Genomic DNA, 19372 nt, shown 5'->3' with positions numbered 1-19372 from the left:
ATCATCAGGCATTTTAAAAAATGTAATGTTTGAATACTTCCATAACTTCCCATCTTTTCAACTGCTGATGTAGTAGAAAAAAATTAGAATACGAAAATAATTCATGTTGCTCCCTCATCTTTTCCTGGACAGATATGTATTGGCGCAGGTTATTTGAGCGTATACAGATTTCCAAATTGTATTTCTCCAGTTGCAACTGTAACTGCTGTGGTTCAATGGCTATCCAAAGGAAGTCAGTGTCATGGAGATAACCCGGGAAAAAGTGCTGAGATGGACTTGATGTTCTGCAGACCGGAAAGCAGAGCTATCCACAAGCAGGAACCCGCATTCTGTTAACTCACTTTACTTTCACACATGCACATTCTTCAACCAGCAAAGCCACAATCAGTACTTTTTTTTTTTTTTTGCCTCTGTAAGGGCTTTTTCGGCCCAAAAAACACACAGGCAGGGACAGGAAGAGGCTCCTAAACAAGCTGATGTGTCATGCCTTCCTTTCCGATATTTCTGCAAAAGCTCAGGAAGGAGGCCGCCGCACCTCTCTGTTTCTTCCTCTTCTAGTCCACATGTGCAAAACAGAGCTGTGGCATCGACGGTTTGCTCCCCTGCACAAATCCGCAGCCTCTCTGGTGGGAGTCGCTGCCACTTTGGAGAGTCATGAGCCGCTGCTGTGTGGTCCAAGTGATCACCTTGACAGATATCCAGCTTCTACAGGTAGGGACAAATGAGCTAGATTCTGTCCAGGGAGTTAAATTGCCACATCACAAGGTGGTGTGTGGTAGGTTTTGGAATGAATGATATTTTTTTATTTATTTTTTTGATTGACATGCATTTGTAGGAAAAAGAAAAAAAAAACTGAACAGTCACCGTGGAATGCAAATTTTCGAAGAGTTCCCTTTAACACTCTTATCTGGTGTGTGTGGTTACAGATATTTACTGGTAAACACGCTCAGCAAAAACACAGAAAGCATGACTGACGAGGCTTTTTTTTTGTTCCACTTTCATTCATTTTAGATAGAAAGATCACTGAACGGTGCCTAAATGTTTTCTGCAAAAATGCCATAAATCAACCCGGGTGGAGAAATGAGTCGAAACCCCTCAACTCTGTTTGTCCACAATTTGTACAGCTAACTAACGTCACCATCACCCAAAGTTTCATAAGGTGTTGGATTTTTCTGAAGTGAAAGGAGAACTTGGGCAAGACTGAAACTGGGTTTGGCAAGAGCGTTTCAATTAGAAGAGAGGGTTTGAGCGCGACAGTTATGAAAACCTTTTCAAGTGCAGGATTTCTGAGCAGACTTTGAGAAATGCAACCTTTAACTTTGAGGTAAATCACACAACGATCACTTGTATGCATGTTTCAGATGTTGCATATTATTATTTTTATTTTAAACGTGGTCTACTTTTTAACTGCTGTTGTGATTTATGGCTGACGTCGGGTTTGATTGCTTGCATGAATCGATTCAGAACTGCTAAAATCAATTCAGACATTTGCTTAGGTGTTCAAATGTCTCCAACATAGAAGAAAATCAAGCAGAAAGACGCAACTGATTTCTTCATGACTTGCAGGTTTTACAGGTTAAGCTTAAAACTGCAAAGTGACAAAAAAACAAAACAATAACAACAAAAAAAAAGTCAAAATGAGTCAGACTCTGCTAAAATACATTAAAATTTATTTGCACTGAAATAGTTGCATGCCAGCTGTAATGGAGGTAATGTGTGCAAACTGAACGTGAACCTGTGACCTCTGTCCTGCCTGTAATTGCAAAACAATGCCTCGGCTGTTAGAGCAGGTGCTGGTGTCTGTACTCCCAAAAGAGTAAGTAAAACGGAATGGTCCGAAACACCCGCGACAATCCCCAAACTTGAACCTCGATCGATTAGATTCTTATCTCGTCCCTCTTCCTCTTGTGCGTTGGCAGGCACTGATAATTCTTCCCCAGCATGTCCGACTTCACACTTGCACAGGCCTGCCATTGTCACGGCCGGCCTTGGTGACTGAACGGCCACTGCTGCTCGAATCTAATCAGATTCTCCCCTTTAAGTGGATAACAAGCGTGTCTCCGGAATGTACAGTAGTGCGAGGGCTGAAGTGAAACCGGGACAATCCGCCGTCACACACAGCAGATCCGGTGTGTGGAGGCCTTGGCGTCTCTCCTGCTATCCGTTGCGGGAAAAAAAAAAATAAAAAATGTTGATTGGCTAACAACTAGCATCTTGTTTGACTGGGAAAAGACATAGAAGAGCTCTTAGTTACTACTGACAAGTTCAGTATTGTGATGAGTTTGTTCTTAGTTATGTGAATGGGGGGGTGACTGAGGCCAGCAGCTCCAGCTAACAAGGGCAATAAATATGTTTGGGGGGATTTGATGTGGAGCTTATGGATGCTTAAAAAAAAAACAATGCTTTCTTTTTTTAACATCAAAGGATAGTTCAGTAGTTTATAATGTCATGTCTAGTTTTATTTAAAACAACATTAGTTCGTCTCACTGCATCAAGAGAATTACTAGTCAAAAAAAAGGATCAAAACCAAAGCAAACTTCTGTCTTAAACTGACTCCAATCAAAGCCTCTTAGTTTTATGGAATTCTTTAGAGAGAGCGTGGCGATTATTTAAACTAGAGATGAGATTTGGAGGCGGTGCATCACCAATGGTCTCCCCGTATAAAACCACAAAGCATCCGAAGCGTTTCCAATCAGACTTTGCTTTTATGTGAAAAGGCACCTGGAAGGCACGAGCAATCTAAGCTCCTGCTAATAACCCAGCATCTGCAAGGATCGGTTTTGTTTTCAAGCTCAACAGAAAATATTAGGGAATTTAAGACTCCTTGAAATTGTAATATATTCAGGATTTATAAAAACCGAGGTAGATATTTTAGAGCAGTTTAATCCTATTTGCTGTTTTCTGCACCTGCATAATTCAGTAATTGAATGACACTTGGTTCACATTTCCTGAGTTGGCACTTCTTTTACTGTGGACTTGACTGTCAGAACAAGTGAGAAAGTCAAATAACGACATCTCCGAAATGTATTTACTGCTCATTATGTCATAGATTATATGAACTGTAAAATTAAATTCTGCTGAGGGCCCCGTGGATTCTTGATTCGTCTCCGTTTTGTAGCAGGCAGTATTTACTTTGTGAATGTTTGACACATGTTCCGTTCTCTGTCTCTTTCACATAAGAATACCACTGGCGGCACAATGACTCCTACCTTCCAATCAGTTCGGTTCAGACATGACAGGAGTTTAAAGGTTCATGAAGTAGCATTTGCATAAACTGCAATTCGAGAAAAGAGTTATTATTTAATAGAATAAAAGTTGACTGTTGTCTTGATCCCTATCTGAATTATAATTAGATTGAGAATCCTGATCCAGCCATCGCTCCAAGTAAAGATGCCAAAATAAACATGGATATCATCTCCTTATAATTTTCTTTTTTATGTGAAAAGTGTTTTCTGACTATGTGCTATGCAATTCATTGCACCCAAAATACTGAAAGATATATTTGGAAATAAATGAAGCAGATCATTTTACGAGACTCAATAACAATAATAATAATAATAATAATAATAAAAAAGCTACTCTGTCGTTAGCATTTTAGAAACATGCCACAGCTGCATCAAAGTTATTTCCTCCAAAACTAAACCTCTTTTCTCTTATTTCCTTTGTTGGGTGAGGTGCTTTAAACATTTCGCAATGATTTGAGGAACAGACAGAAATCTCTTCTTTTTAATATTGGTTTCACTTCCCTCAACAGTCAAGTAGACAGAAAGGTCAGAAGTCTCTCCTGCTACGCTAGGAAGGTTTGCTTTCAAACCTTTTCCCTGATCTGATTGATTCACTTTGGTCGGTCATGGAAAAAAATGTCTCTCTCGTCCGAGACGCAGTAAGTGAAATTTGGGCGACAGACAGACCAAACATCGGACTTAACTAACTTTGTAAAGTGTCCCTCTGCGTTGCCCTACCAAAATACCTCGCCAGCCCATTAACTAATAAAGTAAGTTTCAACACTGAGGTTCTCTGTGAGAACAAGACAAGTAAGCGAATTAGCCGTTTACGGTGAGACTTTCTGCAAGCAGCAACAAAGACCTAAAAATAGCTTTACTGTGCTTCTTTTATGAGAAACTTAAAGATTAACTATCTATGTTTAAAACTGTGAATGAATGAGAAAAGGCTTGCTTAAGACGGCATTAAGATAAGTTATTTAAAACCGTCCACTGGGGAAACAAGAGTCAATTGTGCTGCCACAACCCCTGAAGCAGGCAGTAGAAGACTTTAGGAAGCGACCACCGATTGGTCAGCCCGACAGAAAAAGGGGCGGAGTAGATGAATTAGTGGACGTCCGCTTAAAGGCAGACGTCCTGCAGTGATCAAACCCTGAATGATCTAACAGTCTGCCGTTTGAAGTGATTATCATGCTACGCAACATAAAGGCTTACATCCAGCTGTGGGGCTAATTAGTTCACTTAGCACCCTTTATAAAACACTGCTAGGGGACAGGAAGGGACAGCCGGTCACTGGGAAGTCAGTAGTTTGACAGGACAGCAGTGGCAACAGACCTGGATCCCTAAAGCTGACCTACTGGATCACCTGCTTTTCTAAGAATGCCACATTTAAGTGACTGCAGCTACTACAAAATGCGGGACGCAACCAGAGCTTCAAAAGTAAGAATATAAAAGTTTTTTTTTTTTTTTTTTAAATGTTAACTGGATAAAGTTTTGGGAAATTTTTAAAATAGTTTCTAAAACCCGGTTTACAATCACCCAAGTGACTTAAATACGATAACTGTATAGTTTTGAAACTGTGACTCAGGCTGTGGAGGAACAATTAAATAGATCACAAAAAGATTTGAGTGAGGTATTACTTCACCTAAACATGACATGTTAAAATGCAAACATAATCCTGTAAAGTTGCTGTGAGTAATGCTGGAAAAGTCCCGAATGAGTAAGCTCTGCAGCCGTTTCAAAAAAACTCACAGTAAACATGTTTTTAGTCATTCCAAGTACCAAAAAATTTTTTTTTTAAAAGGTGCAATTGCTTGCATCTTGATCTAGCTTTCCATACAGGCAACAAACTCAACTAGTGCATGTTATTTTTGTTTGTGCGTATGTGTTTCAACAGGTACAAAGTCACCTGGAAAACTCCAAGTTCCACCTTCATCAAAGCCAAAACCAGCCTGTGAAGCAATACCTGACACTGGGCTCCAAGCTGGCCTCTTCCACTGGATCCGGCCACGCTGTACCGCATCCACACGCCCCCGGCCAGCCGCTGGCCACCGTGCCGATCATGAGGAACGGACACATGCCCGCCGTCAGTGATGGGAGCAGCCCCAACAGCCCCGTCACCCTGCTGACGATGGGCAACCATGAAGGCGAGGTGAGACGGAAACAGAAACAGAAAAATTATGTACATGGAATACATGGAACCGAAATCGTGCCTAAAAGGGAAACCAGAACAAAAAGGAGAATGTCGGTTTGCATGCTGATCAGCAGCAAGGTCATACATTTCAGAGATTTCACAATGTCCCTGAGACGTTTCCTGTCAACGGCCCACATTCCCGACAAAATACGTGGCTGCTGTGTTGATGTGAAACATATTGCGTGGCTGTAAACCCTATCAAATCATGAAAGCTTGCTCTTTGTTTGGATGAATAGCCAACAAACCGAGCTGGTTTTGAACCCTGGTGCTGAGGGGAACTAATCATCCAAACAAAGTTTCGCCACCGCTGATGTCCCTTTTCCCCCTGATGAGCTCATCAATAACTTCAGATAAGCAGTCTCTGATGAGAGTACCCTTTTGTCAAGGGACGGGGGGGGGGAAGCTAGTTTGCTAACAGATAACGTGCTTTTCCCGCCAACGCCGCTAAACAAACTGTTATTAAATTAGCCTCCCTGTTTTTATACCGAGTCACGGTTTGAATTTGCAGATCTCTAAAGACGACGGTGCACTAACATCCCAAAACTGTCCCTTAATACACTGAAATGACTGTTTTCTTTTAGTTTCCGATGGATGAAGTTATTGATGACCTAATTAGTCTTGAATCCGGCTTCAATGATGGAGGCCTGGATTGCATGGAGCCTAACATCATAATGCAAAGCAATGTAAGTATGAATCACTTCAAGTCCTGCTCTAACGACCAGGGACTAACCATGATTTGAATGCTTCAGACTTGCTTACGATTTGCATGTGTTTCTGTTGTAATCTAACAAAAGCTGTGGTTAGGTTTAGGTCACATTATTTCACTAATGATTTCTCTCTTTTTAAAGGCTTAAGCATAGCTTGAAAGCAAAGTTAGTCCACCCAAACACGGAATCACGCAAGCTAGACTAGCTTGGGAAAAAGGGGACCCGACCTGCTTTCAGGTCAGATTAAGACAAGAGACGAGTCAAAGTTCACAAAGGCTTAGGGACATTTACCATTTTACCAAATAAGCTGAGCAAAGCAGATTAGGTTTTTGTAAAACAGAAAGTATTTCTTTTGGAGGACATGTAATGGGACACAACACCAAACAAGCACAAATAGATTAAAAAAAATAAAAAATCAAAAAATGATGATGGGAGTCACACATTCTGATAGATTATAAAGATGCATACAGAGAAAGATAAAGTACTAACAGAAGGAATGGGGGGAAGATAGAGATAAGGGAGCAGAGGAGGGGAAGGAGGGAAAAAAAGGAAGAGTCGGTTTGTTTGAGCGAGGGAATTTGTCGGAAGGAGTTACTGAGCCATCGGATCGGGCTAATGCATACACTCCCTGTGGGCTTGTTCAGAAATGATACCATGCTTAAATGGATCAATTCATCCTAATTAGTCATACAGCATGATGCATCACTTCGCTTCGCCTTGTCAACACATTCTGGGACACGGACGGGAGAGGGATCGGAGTGATTACAGTACAAGCGGGAGGGGGAACTGTTGTAATCTTTTCATTTTCTTATGCGTGTTTATCCCCTTCCTCCCCCTCCTCCTACTACTTCTTCTTCTGACTGTCCAATATCTGTTTTAGGAAACTACAGTGGAATAACAGTATTCACTAACCTCACTTTTCTTCACTACCTGAATTTTAAAACAGCAGAGCATAACAATGAAGTAAAACGAAAATGAGACATGGTTTGCAAAACTAAATCTTCTATTTAGTTCAGTCTTGTGCTTTCAGGCTGATTTGTAGGGTTTGTAGGGTTAGTTTTCTGCCACACAAGGTGGCACAGCATAACCTAACCCTCCTTCTAAAGTTCTTCCCAACAATTTTCTCAGCTGTATTTGAGCTGAGATTAAATAAAACGCAGGTGGACGACATTTGCCAATTGTTCGACGTACTTCATGTAGGAGTTTTAGAGGTCTGAACACAAACCAACATCACATTTGTTGACATTTTAATTTGAAAAAATGTTACTCATGCATCTATGCACCACTTTGAGTTGGTTTTTTGGATACAATCCCATTAAAATGTACTGAAATTTGTGGTGTAAAGTGACAAAATGAGAAAAAAAAAAAAAGCAGAAGGGGTTTTTAATATTTTTGGCAGGGCAATACTTACAAACCCTTAACACAAATCTGATGGTGCCTGTTCCTTTTACAGTCCCCGTCCTGTCTCACCACGTTTGGCTCACTGGTAGTTACGTTTGACGCACATGTCGTTGCTAAAATTGGCTGTGTCGTTTCTTGGAATCCATGGTGACACTATGCGAGATTTTCCTGCCATAAATACACAAATGCGAATTGGTCACACGCGTGTTCCAGTGCGCCGTATATCGTGTCGTGTCTGGACTCAGTGAAAAGGCGTTATTATCCGGGAGGATGAGAGGCCCCCATAGGAAAACAGTTTTGCCTCTGTTCATGCCGTTGACCTAGAGAGCCCTTTCATCTGATGGCATGCTGTTTGTGAACACAGAGCGTCTCAGTGTTTAGGGTCCGTTTTCAATGAATGGAGGTTGACAAATTGTGCTTTTAGAGAGCCGCAGTACTCCCTAGAGTATAGAAAAGTATGGGATTTAGTTTCACTGTTTTCTACGTCTGGATAAGAATAATTGTATTTTCACTTAGTCTTTGTCCCACTGTCTAAAAGTTTCCTCCTTCGTTTCAAACCACTTTCTGTCCTTTCTATCCTACCTCCTTTCCTTCATTTTACATTCAGTTCCTGCTTGTCCTTCCTGCTGCCTGGTGTTTTTTTGCATCTTCTGTCCTCCATTTTTTTCCACAAATCCTAGTACCATTCCATTCTTTTATTTATTTTGTACCTCCTTCACTACCTTCTTTGAGCTGTACCTCTCTTCATTCCTCCTTCCTTCCCTTGTAGTCTTCCTAGTTTTTTAGGTTTCATATTCAAAGCCTGATTTACTAAATATCTTGCCATAAATGATCAGTGACACCAAGTATTTCAAAATAAATGTCAAAGGTTGAGGAACATAGGGCTGTTTTACAGTAAAATGGGTTGGAATACTGGAAAAAAAAAAGAGAGACAAAATGTGGAAATTTGGGATGCTTTAAGCTGGGGTTGAAGGTCAACAGTAAGGATTATATGAACAGGTTCTGTTTCAGCGACTTTCATCTTTGTCATGCAAGACAAACAGTTAATTTGAACATTGTAACAACTGTGGTCTGGGGGTGGTGGGGAGGCAAAGCACACAGTTTGTCCTGCCCTGCTGTGGCAAACAAGGGACCACAACCCCCTGCTGCTTAGTCCAGGTCCAAAGCTCTGGGCGGGGCGACAACCTTCTCTGATCATTCCACTCGCCTCTTGTTGCTCCTGCCGACGCAAGACAAAGCCATTCAAGCAGCAAAAAACAACTATTTGTCTTGCAGCTTTTGATGAGGCGCGAAAGCTGAGCGCGTGAATGTGAAACGAGTTTCCCCTTTGACTGACCCATCCTTTTGCTTCTTCCTCCCCTGCTGCAGGTCTCCCTCAGCAACAGCATGCTGGACGTCTATGGGGGTGAACAAGGTATGAACCCCCCTAATGGTGGAATGAGTCCCACATCTAACACCACAAAGCTCACTGTTAAAAGGGAATTTACAGGTATGGACTCAAACCACGGGACTGAGTCGCTTAGAGTGAGATGAGGGGAAGAAAAGAAAAAAAAAAGCATAAGAAACGACGAAGATTCTTTGAAACCTTTGGCAGAAGGACGGATTGTAATTTGCATTTTGCAAGGCCACCTGTGGTAGCTAAAATAATAATAATAAAAAAAAAATTCTGACAAATCTTTAGTCCTAAAATTAAGTGCAATGTGTCGGGTTTATTTCCGTCAGGTACTTAAACTTGTGCATTACCTGAATAACTAACTACTCTTGCTTTTTAATCACTATTCAAAAGAAGGACCAACTCAAACAGAGGAGCCTTTGAAAATGTTACATTAATCTCAAGCATAAAGCTTAAGAAGAAAAAAAAAGCCTAATTGATTTAGAAAATAGAAAAGATGCCAGGAGAGTGCTTCACTCTGAACGGGAAAAATAAGTAAATTAGAATCCGCTTCATTTGAACGCGGGCACAGAGGACAATGGGATGTTACACAGACGCTAAATTGACTTGATTGAATCAACAGAGACAAATTGAGAAATCCAATCTCAGGTTCCTAATTATGTAATTTGGAAGAATGTGAATACAAATATGGACCCCACCGCATTTGTTTCGTCTCTCTCCGGGACAGATTATGGAATTGGCTAAACTATCTTAATTGCGAAATGAGTACTCTAAAAGTGGTCACAATTATTTTTTTTTTCTTTTACAATGAGCTTCATGGCATGCCAAGGGGGATGAATGGGGCCTTGTGTGTGTGTGTGTGTGTGTGTGTGTGTGTGTGTGTGTAAGAAGGTCAAATATATGTCTGCAGAAGAGGCTATAGCTCCCCATTCTGACCTCAGCACTGAACTTCCTCAGAATAAACTGATTGTTTGACTTTATGACTGGACCTTTTATAGAGATTTTTTGATTGTTGTCTTTCAGCTTCTAAATTAGTGTGCATTGATAATCCATTGTGATTTAATTTTTCTTCTTTTTTTTTGACAGAGCATGACACGCGGGTTATGGCCAAAGAGAGACAGAAAAAGGACAATCATAATTTGAGTAAGTGTCTTTGGCTTTTTCCTTTTTATCCGACTTCAGTTGGTAATTTTTCTAACCCAGCTGGTATCAAACTCCGAATTTTTTAAAGTTTTACTATCTTGGAAGCAATGTTGCAGTGTGATTATTGTGTGTGTTGCCATGTTATGTCAAGAAACCAAAAGGGAAAAAAAAAAAAAAACAAAAAAAAACAGCAACATTCTGGTCCAGTGGCATCCTGCTTTTGGTCTAAGGGTGTGTTCGCATTTCCTGTTTCATTTTTACTCAGACATAGATGTTTCCATGTTAGAAGTTGGACAAACTGAAAGAAGTGTTCCTGGAAGTTGGGATTTTGACTAGAAGAGTTGGGGCTTTCTTACCAACTGCAACTTTAGAAACCGCCACATCTACCTTGCCTATGTAATTCAGTTGTTGGTAAAGTCAACAGTCATTACAGTTCAAACTAAATACTGATACTTCATGTACTTTTGCATTGTCATTTTATGACCACAAACAGGATTTTATGTGACAGATCAAGATGTAGTGGAAAACTGACAGATGTTTTATGAAATCTGGAATGACTAACTGCCTTCAGATATCACTGAAACTAATTACAATGAAACGTCAACTGTGGTTGCAATGTACAAAAAGACACGGACTATTTAGTTTTAAATGTAATATCATAGAAATAGAATCATATCGATCGGCAATGCACTCCTAGTTAACAACTCCACATAGAAGTTGGACTTTTGAGTGTAAGAGTTGAGAGTTTTGCACAAACTTCAGCTTCCCAATCCAACATGGCTTCCTTGCACATACAGTTAATTGTTTTAGCACATCTGAACAGTTGTACATTGTTGCGTTTTGAAAAGGTTTTCTAATTCCTGCAAAAGTTTCACATTTTGTCACATTACAACCATGACTTTCTTTACATTTTGTTAGAAATTTAGACCAAGACAACGTATTAAAAAGCTGTAACGCTGTCATATTCAGCAAATCACGCAGTTGGAGAAATCGTCGGCCTAATCAACTCTGCTCTTTTTGATTTACTTAGTTGAAAGAAGGCGAAGATACAACATTAACTACAGGATTAAGGAGCTGGGGACGCTCATTCCAAAGTCAAATGACCCGTAAGTAAACAACACCCTTTGCAGCTCCTGTTTGCTGCAAAAACTGAACGTCGAAGTGTTTAACTCAAAGCAGAGACGTGATGAGTCCCTCAAGTACCTTTGAGTCGTCTTTCAAGGGCACACTCAAACTTCTGTGTCGTCTCTGCACTTTGAGATGTACAACCCGCTCCCCTCTTTCTCTAAGTAGCTCCTGGCTGTTTTGTCTTAAAACCCGAGCGATGAGAAAGAGGGTTAAATGTAAAGACCCTTTCACGTCATTCGAATCAAAGTCTGGAGCTCAATTTGAACATACAGATGAAGCACGGCACACCGGCCATCTATTTGCAGTTGAACTTTTGCTTCAAATATAAATGGGAGGTTAGTATTGTCACCATGCCATTAACAAAGGGATAAAGGAGATTATTAAGGCCGATCAGACCGGCGACTCAGTCGTGTGCAGAAGGACAATTTTACTGAGGTCCCTTGTCCTTTTTAAAAAAGTAATAATACCTGCAAAAGAATGACTTGCACTCTAGCACCTTAAGTCCAATGTTCCATTTTCCTCCTTGGCTTCCTACTTAGCTCATTTTCCCTCACCTATTTTTACTCGAGGATTAATTTTACTGAACAAGGAGGTACAAGAATGGACTTTCCACAGAGCTTCTTAACTATTCTATTAAAAATTCCCATTCCATGTCCTCGTGTAATGTCCAAGGATGAATAATTGCTCCATGTAAGTCTCCATTTCTAATTCACATCATAAAAAAGGAAGGGGGGGAAAAAACCTTTTAAAAAGTTTTCCCCATTTTTTTAATTTTTTTTTTTTCAAAAGGTATTCTGCTGACATCAGAGGTTTCTGCATGAAAACTTATCCTTTACTTTTAGTTTTTTTGTTGTTGTTGTTCGTTTTGTAGTGACATGCGGTGGAACAAAGGCACCATCCTGAAGGCCTCGGTGGAGTACATAAGGTGGCTACAGAAGGAGCAGCAGCATGCTCGGGAACTCGAAAGCCGTCAAAAGAAGCTGGAGCAAGCCAACAGGAGGCTGCTGCTGAGGATCCAGGTAATAAAAATCAAGAAATCGTGGTGCGTTTAGGGGACTGGTGTCCAATGAGAGCCCTCAAGAACCTCTGTGATGCATATTTTAGATATTTTCCTGATGATAATACCAAAATTGTACAACTAGGTGACAGTCTTAGGTTGTAGGTGCATCATTTGAATTCACCATGTTGGAAAAGGGACACATCTAAAATTTGAAGGACACTTAAAGACAGTAATTGGAAACCCATAGTTTTTTTTTTGGGTGTGGGGTGTAAGTTGTAAGTTTCTTCCAATGACATAAGGAGCACAGAATTTTGAAATTATCCTAAAAATATGAATAGCAAATAAAACAATGTTTGCACCAATAAGACAATGCCCAAAATGCAAGAATGTTATGAAATGACACAGACAAGAGATAAGTGCTCATAGCTTTCCTACCCTTGATCAGTATGTGAAAGGGGAGGTAATGAAGGTGTGGCTGGAATTTCTCAGTACTACTCCCTTCTAGCCGTTGATGAATGTGGTCAGGAGAGATTTAACGTTAACCCTGTTTGATGTCATTTATTTTCCAGGAGCTTGAAATCCAGGCACGAGCACATGGACTCCCGAATATGGCTACTGCCTTGGGGACGGTTGAACTGTCCTCCCACCTGCTCAAACAGCAGCAGCAGCAGCAGCAGCAGCAGCAGCAGCAGCAATCCCCACCGCAGGTACAGCAACAGCAGCCACAACAGCCACCGATCTACCAGGAGGACCCCAACAGCGACTACCTCCAGAGGATAGCCGTGGTGACGGGCGTCCCGTCCATCGCCACGGCGAGCGGCCCGCAGGACCACATCCAGGGCGCCGACGCCTGCACCACCTTCTCCGACCCGCTCTCCCACTTCACAGACTTCTTCACCGCCACGCTCAAGGAGGAGAACCAGCTGGACGAGATCCTGATGGACGACCCACTCTCGCCGTTCGGCACCGATCCGCTGCTGTCCGCCGGATCCCCAGGGGCTGCTTCGAAGGACAGCAGCCGAAGGAGTAGCTTCAGCTCCGCTGAGGCCGACGACCTATAAGGGCCCTTCATCTTTGGTATAGCCCAATGACTGCACAGGTTGAACTTCTCCTGGTAACGGGGGGGAAGGCCCTGAAAGACTGACTGACGGATTTAAGGATTCAAATCTACGTCTGACAACTGCTGAGGCTCAAGTAACTTAAATATCAGCTGACAAACTAAGCAAAACCCATCAAAGTGCCACCTGTTTAGAAATTCCTTGACTGTTGCAGATGCTGACATTGTACACTACTCGGAAGCAAATGTCACGTCCAACGAAACAACTACTTTTAACTTTATTTTGGGTAACCACTGTGTTTCTCTGCTTTGTACAGAGGATACAAACAGACTTGTGTTAAAAAGGGAGACATTTGCAAGTAGAAATGTTAACTACTACTGGCTTGTTTTTTTTTTTTTGTTTTTTTTTACGTCAGACACTGGTGGCTACACACTGTAACATATGCAAAATAATTACTGAACATTTGCCTGAAGTGTACTTTTTTCTACCAGTTTACAAAAGGATCCTAGTCCTAGTTGCTTTTGCTAAGGAAGGCCTTATACGAACTCCTTGAACATGTAACTAATGTACTCACCTCAGTGCTTAACATGTACTTGGTTTTGTCCGTCTCTTTTTACATGTTTGTTACATTTTTTTGTATTTATATACGTTTTAATCCATGTATTCATATAAAAGATATATATATATATACATATACAATACTCAAACATAACTTTTTCTTATTCGCAGAAGTACGGGAAAAGTCCGTAATAAACCCCTCTTGAGCGAGAAGTTTCGTGGTGGAAGGTGAAGGGCTTGCTTACAAGGTGGTTGATTGGGAATGAGAGATGAAAAGGAGGAGAGAGAGGAGGGAAATTAGATAATAAAGACGAGTAGAGAAGGAGTGATAATTCTGATGAGTCTACTGTGAGTTGATGAGCCCTTGAGAATGAATAACGGTGTCAGATAAGGAGCTAGTATGAGAGCTATTAGCAGGCAACTAAGAAAGTTTCCTTTGATGTAAGTAAGATGACGAGATGAGTCCAGATTTTCTAAGACGAGAATGGCAAAAATATAGGCTTTCCTATGCTTTTTCTTTTATTATCCAAGTCAATATTAAACTATTACTACAATATTGGATCAGGAATCAGGATTGATGGATGTATCGGGAAAGGGAATAAAGTGTGAAAACACAATTTTCTTACTTATATCAAATTCAACACTTTTCCAGAGTGCATAAGAACATTGTAAAAAAAAAAAGAAAACATCTTTAGACTTAATAAGGCTTGCTTGTAGCAGGAATACAATTCTAACATTTTGAAACTGAAAACCTCCCGTCTTTTTTTTTTTTTTTAACCTCACGCTCATGCAAACTACGAAGTCTTAAAAACAACATGCCCATACTTCCTTAATGGACTTCTCATCAAAGACTCTCTGAATTAATGTTGCAGAGTGTTATTAGAGCACGTTTCTCGGAGAAATCGAAACATCCACTCGCTCGGATGCCCCCCCTCTTGAGCTGCAAATAAGACTAAACCGATCAATCATCGTGGAGCACAGGCAGCCCGGGTACAAAGTAGTGAGTGATGTTTACATGTAATTGGCTAAAGCAGTTATGGAAGGTTAACATTGATTTTCATTATGCCGTGTGTCCGAGATAGACTCTGCAAGACCGACAGAGCAATTCAAAAGGATTATATTAAATTTTAATTTTCTGTTACTTTTTTTTTTTTTTTTTTAGTTTGGTACACCATTCCAAATAATACTGAAAGAAAATATATCGTTATGATAAACTATAACCTTGACAAAAATGTCACTCACAGACAGTGATGTTTCTTAACTGCATTGAAACAACATGAACGGAACCTATAAGTCAGGAGAACATGTGACACGCATTTGGAAAAAAAAAAAAAATCAAAACCTCTTTCATACTTCCTTTGCTTGCTTACCTAATCTCATTCATAAGAAGCAGGCAGGCTTATTACAGTCTGCCAGAAACAATAAAGTTGTAAAATAATCTTTCCACATCTCTTTGTATAAGTGTTGCATACAGGAATAAGGTTTCCCTAATAAAATATGACCTCACTCCTAGTAGAAAGTGCAAAAAAAGAAGAGGAAAAACTGTTGCTGTGTCAGGCTTCAAGCACCAGGTGGCAGTAATAAGCTGTGCTTCATCTCTACAGTGTATTGCACTAAAATTAACCCAAAGCAGGACTGTGTGAAGGATCCTCTTTAAGGTAGCCACTAAAATCGAGTTTCTTTGAGTGAGACGCAATGCCGTGTTGGTAAATAGAGCCCGTCCCAGATGGCACTGCGCCCTGGCAGTAGTTTACGAGCTAAAGTTCATGGCACTATACCTCCCAGTATAAACTGACAAATCTAAAGAAGGCAAGTGATGTCGTGAACCTCACAGCAGAGTCGTTCTGTCACCAAAACAACGTTGTCAGACCTCCTGCCACCCACCAACACTGACACCGGCACTGAGTGGGGAGAAGCTGTCACCTGTGCAGATGCCACGGCTGCCAGCGTGCTACAATGCACTCACCTGTCGAGCCTGCCATTGGCAACTCTTAATCACCTCCCGCTGAGGTGAAACACACACACACACACGCACAGATACACACACATTGACGCACGAGCGCATGGTGCCCCTGCAATTCCCGAACACAAACAAGCCTAATCAAATGCGCTTGTGTGCAAACACGAAAGTGCACATGCAAGCAGAATCTGCAGACGCTCGCATGCGCGCACGCACAAATGCATGCACACGGTTTGTGTGTGTGTGTCTCATTGCACTTCATTGCCACATATACGAGGATGAGCGGTGGGGGAATATATATATATAAAAAAAATACCCACCTAAAAGCCCTTATCAGGATCTGGACTGTGACAAGACTTGTGCACAAATTAGGTGAAATTTGAGTGGGAATAACAATATGACAGCCAGCAGAGAGGCACCAAACATCAAGTGTCATTTCTATTTTCAGCTGTGACTCAGAGCTGTGTGACAAACAACACCATGCTGCTTCTCAATCAGTCAGCCCGTCTGCTGGAAATGTGGCAAACTAGGCCCGGGATGAGCTTTCCCTTCAGGAAAAATAAGAAACGATCTGAAGCCGCGGTCAAAGTTAAAGGTGAAGTTATAAAACTTCGCCAAAGTCAGAGGGATTCCATTTAACGCTTGGGGAACTTATCAATATTTTCTCTGCCGGTGCGCTGTGGTAATCCTTTCCATGGTTCTTCGGGGGGCCCCATTGCTGCTTTTACTGGGGACCACACCCTGACCGGTTCTTAAAAATACTCCCACGTCACTCAGCCGAGAGCAAGGCCCCTGCGTGCGTTGCCGTCGGAGCGCGGGAGAAACAAAGAGGGACGCTATAAAATTAATGCCATTTCCAGGGTTTTTATGAATCGAGCCAGATGCCAAAGACATAACTTCAAACAAATTGACTTCCAATTACTTGGTGCCGCACACCACTTCCAGATGTGCAACAGATGGGAAGCTGGAGGCGACCGAAAGGTGTCTCAGTCCGCGCTTTGTGTTATTTTGCAGTAAAACAGCAGTACGGTTGTGTGTGTTTTAAATCAGAGTGGGCTGTGGGCTGGAGGTGAAGGGAAGGACAAGGGGACGGTAGAGGGAAAAAGAACAAAAAAAAAAAACTGAAAGCACTTCATTAGGAAAATGTAAATTCACTCTGCATAGACGGCGAAAGCCATATGTAGTTTTAATACAGCTTGATATCATGTAAAAGGCAAGATGAGATGCTGGGCCTGAAAGCTGGAGTCATATAAAGGATGTGAATGCTAATGCGATCTCTGCTGTATCTCCCAGAGTTGGGATTAATAGGGGGAAAAAGAAAAAAAAGGAACAATTATGGGTCTTGCTTTTTTGTTAACATGTGTTAATGGTGCATAGTATCCTTGCAAGAAGAAAGAACATTAGATGTGATTTGAAGATCTCCTTGATGCTCGACGCGCTCTAACAAAAGTCTCCTCTCGGAAACTTTAAATTCTTTGATTAGTTGCTGTTAAAGCTACATAAAAGTAAAACAAATGTGATTCAGAGGAGCCGAGCGCAGACTTCTTTTTCACTGCGGGGCAAACTAATAGAATATCCAACAGCGGTACGGTGTCCTGGGAGGGTCACGGCTCTGATCCCATTATTACCACAGACTTGGGTCCTTGGGGAGGTAAAGGCGGGTGTGTATTTTTTTTTTCTTTCCCAGAGCCTATATGGTGGAAGCTGCCGGGCCCCTATCCACTCCACTAGCAGCCTGCTTGAGCACCACAGGTCCGTCCCCTCTGATCTGCAGGGGTCAAGGAAACAAGGTCTCCTCGCTCCTCTTCCTCGCTTTTCTATTTTTCTCTTTTCACTCCCTCTATCTCATTCTGCCTATTCAAATGCAGCAGGGAGCAGCAGGCGCTTTGCTTGGCTATCTTACCTCTTGTGCTGCCAATAATTCCCTTGCTACGTCAGGGTTGTATGCTAATTGAACCGGCGACCCAACTGTCCCCACCCCTAACCCCCACCACCACCACCGCCGGCGCCACCTCTTTAGCACCACTTTAACCTTGTGTAATTTGGGTAACCTTGGAGCAAAGAGGATGCTGCTAGGAAAAAGATAACAAAAAAAGGTGCTCAAGTGCTTTGTAATTTTAAATATCCAGCAGAATTATTTCCTTATTTTGTCACATTAAAATCATGAACTTTGATTTTTTATTTTTGATGATTAATGTGAAGGACCAACAAAAAATACTCAAAAATCGACTGAAATTTTTCTTTTCCTCATAATAAAAATCTTATATTTAAGCTCCGCTAAGTCTGTTGGAACATGTCTCTACCCGCTTTGCACACCTACGGAGAGTTATTTCTTTACCGAATACATCAAGCTCAGTCAGGAAAGAAAGCGTCTAAAACGACAATTTTCAACCTCTGTCTGATTTAGGCCTAGACTTTGACTGGACCATTTCAACACATGACTATGCTTTGATCTAAACCGCTCCATTGCATCTCTGGCTGGACTCTGCTCCCATTCGCATTCCCATCAACCCCTGCTAAACAAAAGCATGACGCCACCTCCACCATGTCCTTCACATAATACCCAAACACAACATATTAAAGTTTTTGCCTGTAGTGGGATGAAATCTGGAAAACTTCAAGTGTTTTTGTTGTTGTTGTTTTTTTCCCAGGAAGTCCTTCTGCCACCTCTTCAACACAAAATGAAACCAGACAAAAAAAACCTCAATCGGCGTACAACGTGTGGGCGGCACAGCTTTCATCTTCGCCTTCCCGTTTCCTCGTGTTGTGCGGATTCGCGTGGCAGCGCAGGAGCAGCTGGGTAAATGTCAGAATACGGCGTTAGAAGGGGTGGGGAGAGCATCAAGACGATCATCGTTAGCAGAGGGAGATAATTGGTGTCGCGTTTTTAGGTGCTCTGATGGGCATCTCGTCTGCATTATTCATTCACCTTCCCTCTCTTTCACCTACTCTCTCTTTCCTGCTCCCCCTCCTCATCTCGATGGGGCCTTAGGAGCTGGACTCATCTATTATAGATGGGTAATTGTTTATTAAATGCAGGCCTGACCCTATTAGGCCTATTACCCGTGTGCGGCGCGCCAGTGTGCCTGGCAAGTGTCTGTCTTTTTCCATATTCCGGGAGATCTGACAATCCCCTGTCGAGGAAGTGAGGCCGCTCTGGCATGAGGAAGTGTCAGCGAGGGTGAGAATGGAGCAAAGATAAGGTAAAGGAATTGACGGAGACAGGGAAAGGAGGAGGAAGAAGCAGGCGGTGAGGGGAGACGATGATTATAATAAAATAAAAAGTCAAAGCTTGTGTGGCTGCTACTGGCCAGAGAAGTTATCTCCTTCTCCTCCAAGGCTCGGTGGAAGGAGGCAAAGACAAAGGGGGCGAGCTAAAGAGACGCTTTGCCTCTCATTACACCGACTCCTAATCTACCTCTGCCCTATCCCCGGCAATCCCCGCTGCAGGCGTTTGGAGGCTAAAGCTTCAAACCAGGCAGTTTGTCCAAAGCGGATTCATTACCTTAAATAGGACTACCAATGAGACTGTGTGAAATGTCAGGTTTTTTCCCCCCACCAACAAAAATACTGACACCAGAGGTCAGTATTGTCACAGATTTCACCAAA

General features: G+C 41.8%; 1 protein-coding gene across 4 annotated transcripts; it reads left to right on the top strand.

Annotated features, from left to right (window-relative positions):
* The first annotated feature begins 203 nt into the window (after window positions 1-203).
* Window positions 204-14141, top strand: tfec (transcription factor EC). Of its 4 annotated transcripts, none has more exons than XM_014970340.2 (8): window positions 204-711; window positions 5119-5373; window positions 5997-6098; window positions 8892-9012; window positions 10003-10059; window positions 11090-11165; window positions 12059-12206; window positions 12757-14141. In XM_014970340.2, exons 1-8 carry the CDS (start codon window positions 655-657, stop codon window positions 13246-13248), a joined length of 1308 nt encoding a protein of 435 aa, XP_014825826.2. In that variant the 5' UTR covers window positions 204-654; the 3' UTR covers window positions 13249-14141. The 4 variants fall into 4 exon arrangements, with proteins under 4 accessions (XP_014825826.2, XP_014825818.2, XP_087859260.1 ...); XM_014970332.2 differs by having other exon boundaries at window positions 208-4661; XM_088003134.1 differs by having other exon boundaries at window positions 210-1324.
* The last annotated feature ends 5231 nt before the right edge of the window (window positions 14142-19372 follow it).

The sequence above is a fragment of the Poecilia mexicana genome, unplaced genomic scaffold (genome assembly GCF_051168715.1).
Source record: "Poecilia mexicana isolate PSO_F unplaced genomic scaffold, ASM5116871v1 scaffold_23, whole genome shotgun sequence".
In the NCBI taxonomy this organism is placed as follows: Eukaryota; Metazoa; Chordata; class Actinopteri; order Cyprinodontiformes; family Poeciliidae; genus Poecilia; species Poecilia mexicana.
The sequence above is the reverse complement of the archived record's forward strand: the minus strand, read 5'-3'. Positions and strand labels throughout refer to the sequence as shown.